General features: G+C 39.2%; 1 protein-coding gene across 1 annotated transcript; it reads right to left on the bottom strand.

Moving 5' to 3' along the window:
- Positions 1–9,228: 9,228 nt before the first annotated feature.
- LOC102269658 (olfactory receptor 10R2) lies at positions 9,229–10,182 on the bottom strand. Its single transcript, XM_005901108.2, has one exon. The coding sequence runs from the start codon at positions 10,180–10,182 to the stop codon at positions 9,229–9,231; it is 954 nt and encodes a 317-aa protein (XP_005901170.1).
- Positions 10,183–11,981: the final 1,799 nt, after the last annotated feature.

Here is an 11,981-nt window from a genome sequence, read left to right as displayed (position 1 = left end):
TAACTTCTGTCCATAGTTCTTCAGGCACTCTGTCTATCAGATTTAATCCCTTGAATTTACTTGTCTCTGTCACTGTATAATCTTAAGGGATTTGATTTAGGTCATATCTGAACAGTCTAGTGGTTTTCCCTACTTTCTTCAATTTAAGTCTGAATTTTGCAATAAGATGTTTATGATCTGAGACACAGTCAGCTCCTGGTTTTGTTTTTGCTGGCTCTATAGAGCTTGTCTATCTTTGGCTGCAATGAATATGATCAACCTGATTTCAGTATTGACCATCTGTTGATGTTCACAGGACTTTCAAAAATATGTTGAATAATAGTAATGGGATTGTGTACCATTTTATTATTCCTGATATTAGAGGAACTGCTTTAAAGTTTTTCACTGCTGAGAATAGTGTGTGCTGTAGGTTTGTCATACATGACTTTTACCATATTGATGTATATTCTCTCTATGCCCATTTTCTGCGGAGTTTTTATCATAAATAGGTTTTGAAATTTGTCAAAAGCTTTCTTTGCATCTATTGAGATAATCATATGGCTTTTATCTCTCAATTTATTAATATGAAATATCACATTGTTTGATTTATATATTGAAGAATCTTCACATCCCTAGGATAAAGTCCATTTGATCATGATTATATGATCCTTTTATTGTATGTTGGATTGTTTGCAAGAATTCTGTTGAGCATTTTTGCATCTATGTTGATCAATGATATTAGCTTGTAATTTTCTTTTTCTTTTTTTTTTGTGGTGGTATCCTTCTCCAGTTTTGGTATTAGGATAATGGTGGCCTCATAGAATGGATTTTGATGTTTTTCTCCCTCTGCAAATTTTCTGGAGAGTTTGAACCATATCTGTTTTAGTTCTTCTCAGAATGTTTGGTAGAATCACCTATGTAGCCATCTGGCCCTGGACATTTCTGTTGGAAGATTTTGATCACAGTTTCAATTTCAGTGCTTGGGATGGTCTGTTCATATTTTAAGTTTCATCCTGAATCAGTCTTGGAATATTACACTTTTCTAAGAACTTGTCCATTTCTTAGTTATTCATTTTATTGGCATATAGTTGCTCATAGTAGTCTCTTTTAATCATTTGTATTTCTGTATTGTCTGCTGAAATTTGTCCTTTTTTATTTCTAATTTTATTGACTTGAATCTTATTTTTTTTCTTGATGAGTCTGTCTAATGGTCTGTCAATTTTGTTTATCCTTTTAAAGAACCAGTTTTTAGTTTTATTAATCCTTGCTATTGTCTCCTTCACTTTTATTTTTTTTTCCATTTATTTCTGCTTTATGATTTCTGAACCCAGGTATTCTGCACTGCAGGAAGAGCCTTCATTGTCTGAACCTCCAGGGAATAGGGAAAACATCTATAGATATCAATTAAGTGTATCTGGTCCAAATTATCATTTAAAGCTTGTTTTTCCTTATTAAATTTCTGTCTGGATTATCTATCCATTGGTATGTGTGGGATGTTAAACTCCCCCACTATTATCATGTTATTGTCAATTTCCCCTTTAATAGCTGTTAGCATTTACATTATGTTTTGTGGTGCTCCTATTTTGGGTGCATATATAATTATAATTGCTATATCTTCCTCTTGGATTGATCCCTTGATTATTATGTAGTGTCCTTCCTTGTATCTTGTAATGGTCTTTTTCAAAAGTCTATTTTATCTGATATGAGTATTGCTACTCCCACTTTTTTTTTTTTTAAATTTCTGTTTGCATGGAATACCTTTATTCAGCCCCTCACTTTCAGTTTGTGTTTGTCCCTCGGTTCAAAGTGGGTCTCATATACACAGCATATATAAGGGTCTTGTTTTTGTATTCATTCAGCTAATCTGTGTCTTTTGGCTGGATCATTTAGTCTATTTAAATTTAAGGTAAATTATTGATATGTACATGTGATTAGATTGGTTAGTTTTCTGTGATGATAGTTTTCAGTCTGTCTGCCCTCTGATCGAGACGGATAAGAGGGTTATGAAAGCTTCCTGATGAGATATGAAGACCTACAAGACTTTCTAGATTTAACACACAAAAAAGATGTCCTTTTCATTATAAGCGACTGCAATGCAAAAGTAGGAAGTCAAGAAACACCTGGAGTAACAGGCAAATTTGGCCTTGGAGTATAGAATGAAACAGGGCAAAGGCTAATAGAATTCTGCCAAGAGAATGCACTGGTCATAGCAAACACCCTCTTCCAACAACACAAGAGAAGACTTTACACATAGATATCACCAGATGGTCAACACTGAAATCAGATTGATTATATTCTTTGCGGTCAAAGATGGAGAAACTCTATACAGTCAGCAAAAACAAGACAGGGAGCTGACTGTAGCTCAGATCATGAACTCCTTATTGCCAAATTCAGACTTAAATTTAAGAAAGTAGGGAAAACCATCAGACCCTTCAGGTATGACCTAAATAAAATCTCTAATGATTATACAGTGGAAGTGAGAAATAGATTTAAGGGACTATATCTGATAGAGTGCCTAATGAACTATGGGTGGAGGTAATGACATTTTACAGGAGACAGGGAGCAAGACCATCCTCAAGAAAAAGAAATGCAAAAAAGGAAAATGGTTGTCTGAGAGGCCTTACAAATAGCTGTGAAAAGAAGAGAAGCCAAAACCAAAGGAGAAAAGGAAAGATATACTCATTTGAATTCAGAGTTCCAAAGAACGGCAAGGAGAGATAATAAAGCCTTCCTCAGTGATCAGTGCAAGGAAATAGAGGAAAACAATAGAATGAGGAGGACTAGAGATCTCTTCAAGAAAATCAGAGATACCAAGGGAACATTTCATGCAAAGATGGGCTCAATAAAGGACAGAAATGGTATGGACCTACAGAAGCAGAAGATATTAAGAGGAGGTGGCAAGAATATACAGAAGAACTGTACAAAAAAGATTTTCATGACCTAGATAATCACGATGATGTGATCACTCACCTAGAGCCAGACATTCTGGAATGCAATGTCAAGTGGGCCGTAGGAAGCATCACTATGAACAAAGCTAGTGGAGGTGATGAAATTCCAGTTGAGCCATTTCAAATCCTAAAACATGATGCAGTGAAAGTGCTGCAATCAATATGGCAGCAAATTTGGAAAACAGCAGTGGCCACAGGAATGGAAAAGGTCAATTTTCATCCCAATCCCTAAGAAAGGCAATTCCAAAGAATTTTCAAACTACCACACAATTTCACTCATCTCACATATTAGCGAATTAATGCTCAAAATTCTCCAAGCCAGGTTTCAGCAATACGTAAACCATGAACTTCCAGATGTTCAAGCTGGATTTAGAAAAGGCAGAGGAACCAGAAATCAAATTGCTAACACCTGCTGGATCATGGAAAAAGCAAGAGAGTTCCAGAAAAACATCTATTTCTGCTTTATTGACTATGCCAAAGCTTTTGACTGTGTGGATCACAAGAAACTGTGGAAAATTCTGAAAGAGATGGGAATACCAGACCACCTGACCTGCCTCTTGAGAAATCTGTATGCAGGTCAGGAAGCATCAATTAGAACTGGACATGGAACAACAGACTGGTTCCAAATAGGAAAGGAGTACATCAAGGCTGTATATTGTTACCCTGATTATATACAGAGTACATCATGAGAAATTCTGGGCTGGAGGAAGCACAAGCTGGAATCAAGATTGCTGGGAGAAATATCAATAACCTCAGATATGCAGATGACACCACCCTTAGTGGCAGAAAGTGAAGAACTAAAGAGCCTCTTGATGAAAGTGAAAGAGAAGAATGAAAATGTTGGCTTAAAGCTCAACATTCAGAAAACTAAGATCATGGCATTCAGTTCCATCACTTCATGGCAAATAGATGGAGAAACAGTGCAAACAGTGGCAGACTTTTTTTTGAGCTCCAAAATCACTGAAGATGGTGACTGCAGCCATGAAATAAAAAGATGCTTACTCCCTGGAAGAAAAGTTATGACCAACCTAGAGAGCATATTAAAAGCAGAGACGTTACTTTGCCAACAAATGTCCCTCTAGGCAAGGCTATGGTTTTTCCAGTAGTTATGTATGGATGTGAGAGTTGGACTCTAAAGAAAACTGAGCACAGAAGATTGATGCTTTTGAACTGTGGTGTTGGAGAAGACTCTCGAGAGTCCCTTGGACTGCAAGGAGATCCAACCAGTTTATCCTAAAGGAGATCAGTCCTGGGTGTTCATTGGAAGGACTGATGCTAAAGCTGAAACTCCAGTACTTTGGCCACCTGATGAGAAGAGCTGACTCATTTGAAAAGACCCTGATGCTGGGAAAGATTGAAGGCAGGAGGAGAAGGGGACAACAAAGGATAAGATGGTTGGATGGCATCACTGACTAATGGACATGAGCTTGAGTTAGCTCTGGGAGTTGGTGATGGACAGGGAGGCCTGGCATGCTGCAGTCCATGGAGTCGCAAAGAGTTGGACACAACTGAACGACTGAACTGAACTGCACTGATTGATATACACAATCCTGTTACCATTTACTTTATCGTTTTGGCTTTGTTTTTGCAGGTCTTTTTTTTCTCTTGTGTTTCCTATCTAGAGAAGTTACTTTTGCCTGTGTTGTAGTGTTGGTTTTGTGGTGCTAAATTCTCTTAGCTTTTACTTATTTGTAAAGCTTTTGTTTTCTCCCTTGAATCTGTAGGATATCCCTGATGAATAGAGGAATCTTGGTTGTAGATTTTTTCTTTCATCACTTTAAATATATCCTTCTACTCCTTTCTGGACTGCAGTTTCTGTTGAAAGACCAGCTGTTAGCTTTATGGGGATCTCCTTATATGTTATTCGTTGCTTTTCCCTTGCCGCTTTCAACATTTTTCCTTTGGTTTTAATTTTTGTTAGTTTGTTTAATACATGTCTTGGCATGTTTCCCCTTGGGTTTATCCTGTATGAGATTCTTGGGCTTCCTGGAGCTGAGTAGCTATTTCCTTTCCTGTGTTAGAAAAATTTTCAGCTATAATCTCCTCAAATAAATTTTCATATCCTTTCTTTTCCTTTTCTTTTTCTGAGACCACTATAATTTGAAAGTTGGAGTACTTAACGTTGTTCCAGTGTTAGTTGCTCCATTGTGCCTCTTTGTGGTCCCATGGAGTATAGCCCACCAGCTCCTCTGTGTAGAGAATTCTCCAGAGATCTCTGAGAACGTTCTAATTTCTTTTCATTCTTTTTTTCTTTATTCTTCTCTGTTTCAGTCATTTCCACCATTCTATCTTGTAGCTCAGTTATCCATTCTTCTTTTTCAGTTATTCTGCTATGGACGGAGGAGCCTGGTAGGCTGCAGTTCATGGGGTCGCTAAGAGTCGGACACGACTGAGCATCTTCATGTTCACTTTTCGCTTTCATGCATTAGAGAAGGAAATGGCAACCCACTCCGGTGTTCTTGCCTGCAGAATCCCAAGGACGGCGGAGCCTGGTGGGCTGCTTCTATGGGGTTGCACAGAGTCGGACAAGACTGAAGCGACTTAGCAGCAGCAGCAGCAGCAGCAGCAGCAGTATTTTTATCTCAGTTATTGTGTTAGTCATCTCTGATTGTCTATTCTTTCTTTTTTCTAGGTCCTTGTTAAACATTTTTTGTATCTTTTTAATCCTTGCCTCCATTCTATTTATCTGTACCTCATTTCATTTCCAAGATTTTGGATCATCTTTACTATCATTACTCTGAGTTCTTTCTTAGAGTAAACTGCCCCTGTCTTCTTCATTTATTTGGTCTTGTGGACTTTTACTATATTCTTTCATGTGATTCTTATTTCTCTGTCTTTTCATTTTGCTTAAGTTACTGTATTTGGGGCCCTCTATCTGCAGGCTGGAAGGCCATAGTTCCTATTAATCATGGTGTCTGCCCCTTGTGGGTGGGGTTGGACCAGTACCTTTTGAACGTTTTCAGGTTGGAAGGACTGGTGTCTGTGTTCTGGTGGGTGAAGCTGAATTTTGTCTCTCTGAAGGGTAGAGCTGCATCCAGTGGTTTGTTTTGGGATGTCCGTGGATTTTGTATGGCTTTGGACAGGCTTTCTACTAATGGGAAGGATGGTGTTCCTATTTTACTGATGGTTTGGCATGAGGGGTCCAGCATTGGAGCTTGCTGTCCTTTGGATGGGGCCTGGTCTTAGTGTTGAGATGGAGACCTTTGGAAGAGTTCTTGTCAATTAATGTTCCATGGTGTTGGGGGCTCTACAGTGGCCTAATGTCCTGGACTCGGTCTTCCACCTCAGAGGTTCAGGGCCAACCCCTTACTCTAGCAGTTTGACTCCACAAGCCACCCAGCACAAAAGATAAAGAGAAATATATATAGGAGGGGGGAAAAAAGGTAAAAAAAAAGTCATGTAAACAAACAAAACCAAAAGGAACAGACAGATAAAACCCCAAAGCAAATGGTGAAAGCAACACTCATCAGAAAAGAACATCCAAAGAGACTCATACACTCACAAAATTGAAATAAGAGAGGAAAAAGAATAAAAACAGAAACCAGAGAAGAACACAGCAATCAAACCTATAAGTGAAAGTGAATACTAAAAACTAGTCTAGCAAAAATACAAAATCAAAAACATGGGAAAATGCAATATAACTAAAGAGTACTATAAAAATAAGAGGGAAAAGATAAAATAAATTTTTGTAAAAATAAAAGCTTTTAATAAAGGAAAAAGTAAGTTAAAAGTAAAAATGAATGGAATAATAAAAAAGAACAATAGAACAATATGAAAAACAAAAACAAAATACATAAAATATATATAGAGATAAAGTGGTAGTGAGAAGAGTATTCTGTGTCCTCCATTTTCCTAACCATACATTGAGCATGAGCCAACCTGTCTACTCAGGAAGTCCTCTAGTATTTCTAGGAAGGTTTCTGGACCTGCTGTGGATGTTTTGAGGTCAACTCAGACTCATATCTGGCCTTATTCCAGCTTGTACTTGCTTCCAAAGTCCACAGTTGTTCCCAAAGTCCACAGTGTCAGGCTAATTGAGGGGTAAATTTTCTGTACCTTTAGAGCAATTTACCCTTTTCACACAGGGGCTGTGTGACCAGCTTTGATTTTTCACCCTCCCTCTGCTTGTAGGCCTCCCTCCAATGTCTGCTCCCTACCCAGACAAGAAAGGTGAAAGTGACAGCTTATGAGGGCTTATTTGCTCTTTCAGCCTGGGGAAAGTAAGGGATACATTAGACACAATTGGGATGTGCATATGGTGCCTACTGCAGCCAAGGCCTGTGGGAAGTTGCTACAGTTCAAACTGGTTTGTGTGCTCCCCCAGGGAAGTTGGCCCCAGGTTGTGTCTTCCTCAACAGAGCCAGGCTGCATAGGCTCCCAGGAATGTGTGGGGAATGTGTGCCTGCTAATGGCTTGGTGGCAGCTGCTACTTCTGGGGTTGGAACCACAGAGCCATTTTTTCCCCCATCTCTGGAACTTGCCCTGGCTTTGGCAGTGACCAGTTGACCTGCATTTGCCCCTTTGGTATCTCAAACTGCAATCACAGGTAGTCCCACCTCTGGCACTCATGGTATCTTTGGCAGTCTACCTCTGAGGTTGCAGTCCACACCATGGCTCATCCCACCTACGGCACTTGCAAAGGCAGGGTCCTGTGATCTGTGAGTATGTGAAGGTACAGGGTCCCTGTGACAATGATCTCTTGCCTCTCTGGCAGGCTCAGGCTTTTTTCTGGACTCCTTCAGCTGTGTTAAATTAGCCCCCTCAGGAAATCTTCATGGCGGTCGACCCCAGTCCTCTCCCTGAAGTCCAAACTTTGAAGCCCCGAGCCTCAGCACCCAGTCCCTGTTTGCCATGATGGGCTTGCAAACAGCATCTCAGCTGGAAAATGCTGGTCAACAACAATCCCTGTGATGAATTATCTCCATTTTGCCTTCTGAGCACCTGTTGCTATATTCTCCTCAGAGGTTCCAGAGCTTCCTTTTTCCCCACCCATGCGAGGGTTTCCAAGTGTGAGGAAACTTTCCTCCTTCATGGAGCTCCCTCTGAGCCACAGATGCTTGTTCCAAATCCTTTGTCTCTTTATTTTCCTATATATTTTGCCCTACATCATTCTGTGGAGATTAGTTTGCCTTTTTGGAAGTCTGGGGTCTTCTACCAACTTTTAGAAAGTGTACTGAAGGAGTTGTTTCACATGAAGATGTATTTTTGATGTAGCACATTCCCTATGTTATATAAGGAGTAATTCAAATGGCTGGTCAGAAAAGATGCCTAGAAATACAATTTTTGGAGAATCTGAAGGAAATAGAAGGTCATGCAGAGATGTTTAAAGTCTTAAATTGACTTTAAGTCTTAAGCGTCTTAAGACTTAAAGTCTTAAGCTGACTCTTAAGTCTCAAGAGTCTTAAATTCTATCCAGCTTTGCATTTTACTTATGCTTATATTCATCTTATCCATTAGATACAAACAGAAACTGTGCAAAGTATAAAAGGAAAATTATATTATCCCTATATTCTATATACAAAGTTTAGATTTGGAGAACAACCATAGTTTTCTTAAAGTCATGACCTAAATAGTTTTCTAATTACTAGTTACAGTAACTTTTCCCTCCATCATGTGTTCCTCCTATATCCACACTATATTCAGGCCACAGCAACTCATTTTCAGCTGGGCATAATCTTAAACAAAGGGGACAATCAGAGATTTGTGACTAGCAAGCCAAACATAGGGTAAGAGATAACGGCTGTTAAGATCCTTTTGAGAACTCTCTGGAGGAAGAGTAGGAGTAGGAGAGTTGTCTTTTAGTGACAGTTTCCTTGATGCAAAAACTTTTGCCCTTAATTTGGCAAAAAGTCTTGAGATGAACATACTGCTGCTGCTGCTGCTGAGTCACTTCAGTCGTGTCCGACTCTGTGTGACCCCATAGACGGCAGCCCATCAGGCTCCCCCATCCCTGGGATTTTCCAGGCAAGAATACTGGAGTGGGTTGCCAGGTCCTTCTCCAATGCATGAAAGTGAAAAGTGAAAGTGAAGTCGCTCAGTCGTGTCCGACCCTCAGCGATCCCATGGACTGTGCCCTCTAGGCTCCTCCTAGGGATTTTCCAGGCAAGAGTACTGGAGTGGGGTGCCATTGCCTTCTCCGGATGAACATACTACTAAGTCTGTTTTACATAAGAACACTACAGCCTCACAATGTCAAAAAACTTATCCAAGCCCACAGAGTTATAGATTAGAAACGTTCATGATTTAAACATTAGTGATACATTTGACCCAAATGTGTGTGTGCTATTGAAAAAGAAAGTAATTATAAAGTCTTAACATAATTAAAAAATCTTAACCTAGTCTTCTCAATCATTTTCCTAATAGCCAGCTGTACATCTTTGTTCCTGAGGCTGTATACCACAGGGTTCAACAGTGGGGTGATGATGGTGTAGGTCACTGTCACCAGCCTGTCTTTTCCTGATGTATATTTGGCTGAGGGTCGCAGGTAGACAAAGGAAGCACAGCCATAGTGGACAACGACCACAATGAGATGGGAGGCACAGGTGGAGAATGCTTTTCGTTTGCCTTCAGCTGATGAGATCTCCAGGATAGCAGAGGCAATAAATCCATAAGAGATGAAGATGAAGATCAAGGGCACAAGAAGGACCAAGACCCCACCAATGAAGATGACCAGTTCATTAATGTAGGTTTCAGCATAAGCGAGGCGGATGACTGGTGAAATGTCACAAAAATAATGGTTGACCTTGTTGGAGCCACAGAAAGGGAGGCTAAAGACCAAAGTTGTTCCCAATAAAGATATTAGGAAACCACTGACAATACAAGTCACTGCCAGTTGCCCACAAACTCTCCAGCTCATGAGAATGGGGTAGTGCAAAGGCTGACAGATGGCAGCATAGCGATCATAGCCCATCACTCCCAGAAGCAGGCAATTGGTGACAGCAAAACCAAGAAAGAAGTACATCTGTGAAGCACAACTCACAAAGGACATTGTCCTGAACACAGAGAACAGATTGATAAGCATCTTGGGCAGAATGACAATCGTGTAGAAAGTTTCAGAGGTAGAAAGGACACATAGAAAGAAGTACATGGGTGTGTGGAGGCTGTGATCCAAGTAGATTACTGAGATGATGGTGATATTTCCACTCAAGATGATCAAATAGAGGCAGAGAAAGACCACAAAGAGGATAAGCTGCAATTCCCCAAGACTGGAGAAACCCAGAAGGAAGAACTCAGTAACACAGGAGGAATTGGCCATGGAGAGTTGATCTCATTGAATAAAGTCAATATGATCAAGTCCAGAGTCCTTTGAAACTAAGAAATCAGGGAGATATAACCTTCATAAAGTCACCAGTCTAGTATGAAAGAGAAATAATAGGTGTGGGAGAGAAAAAAGGAAACCAAGATAAAATAATAAAGCATTTTACAATAAACTAAGTGAAATGTATCCTAAATTAATATGTGCCCACATTGCTAATTTTCTGCAAATGATTTTAGCAGAGAATTTGGGGACAAGTGTTCAAATGAAATGGACAGATATTTTCTCAAAGTCTATTCTCCTGCCGCCTAAGAAATATAGTCCCTGCTTGTAGATTTATATAATCTCTGCTTAGTTTGTTGATAATCTAATCCTCAAAAAAACTTTTATCTACATTAATTGTGATTTTAAGTAGTCATAATTTTATCCATATTACTGATACATATATTCCACAAGGAATACCACCAATGTATGAAGATCTACAGCCCACATGATTTTAATAGTTTCTTCATCTAGGTCAGTCAGTAATCATTGATTTGTTTTTTTCTTGCTTGTCCTTAAAACACGGAATTCTCTTTCAATACTAACAACATACCCCATTTTGATGCAGTCATTTGTTGAAATTAATTTGGCTTACAACTACAGCTACTGTTTTAGAATTAGTGTATGGTTCCTCTACAGACTCTAGCATTAGTTTTTTTTTTTTTTTTTCCAGCATTCACTGTCTTCCCACTTGGTTATATATCTTATTCTTGATATACCTGACTTGGAAACCCAACAGACTGTTGTTCCCAGGCTCCATCTCTGAATTCTTGAGCAAGAAGGCTCAGATACTTTCCCTGATGACTCTGACACAGTTCTTATTGCTGGTACTAGATTACATATTCTTATTTGAAACATTCTTATCCTCTCCAACCTATCATCCAAATCTGTTCCTTTACCTGAGTTCTGTATCTCAGTAAGAAGTTTCCAAAGCTGCTTAGTCATCCAAGCTGTATACTTCTGGAGCATATTTAAACACATGAAAATTCTCATCCTCCACATCGGATCAGTTTTTTATTGTGTGTGTGTGTGTGTGTGTGTGTGTGTAAAACACATCTATGATACATTTTCCCCCCATTTTTCCAGAAATTAACTCTTAACCTGCATTATTACAAGAGCATTTTGAATGGACTCCGAGGAGTCTGTCTCTTCCCATTCTGTCACCTTCTTAAGAGCAGTAGAGTTGTCTTTTTATAGGGCAAATTCTATCCTATTAACAAAACTAAATGACCTTCAATTATTTATAAAGTTAAAGTAATTATATTCTGTCTTTCATACTGTTTCCAAACATACCTTTCCTCTCATAACTGTCAATATACATATTCCTTCAAATGAACTTTAGCATAGAGAAAATTTGAACAATCATTTCCTTTTACATACTATCCCCTACATCTGGAAATAGTGCAAATTTGAAGTAAAATTGGTCAGTCATGTCTGACTGTTTCCTACCCCATGGACTGTAGCTACCAGGCTCCTCCATCCATGGAATTTTCCAGGCAAGAGTACTGGAGTGGGTTGCCATTTCCTTCTCCAGGGTATCTTCCTGACCCAGGGATTGAACTCGGATCTCATGCACTGCAGGAAGACTCTTTATCACCTGAGCCACCAGGGAAGTGTGTATTTATTGTCATTTTATTCTTCTTCTTTTAATTGTGCAATCTTCTTTAAATTCTCAAAGTGGCATGTACTCATTGATCCTTCCTACAACTTCTTGGTTTTTCTGTATTATTTTATCTGGGAACCTTTAGCAATCATAA

This window comes from Bos mutus, chromosome 3 (assembly GCF_027580195.1).
Source record: "Bos mutus isolate GX-2022 chromosome 3, NWIPB_WYAK_1.1, whole genome shotgun sequence".
Classification (NCBI taxonomy): Eukaryota; Metazoa; Chordata; class Mammalia; order Artiodactyla; family Bovidae; genus Bos; species Bos mutus.
Note: the sequence above shows the minus strand (reverse complement) of the source record. Positions and strands in the feature narration are given on the sequence as shown.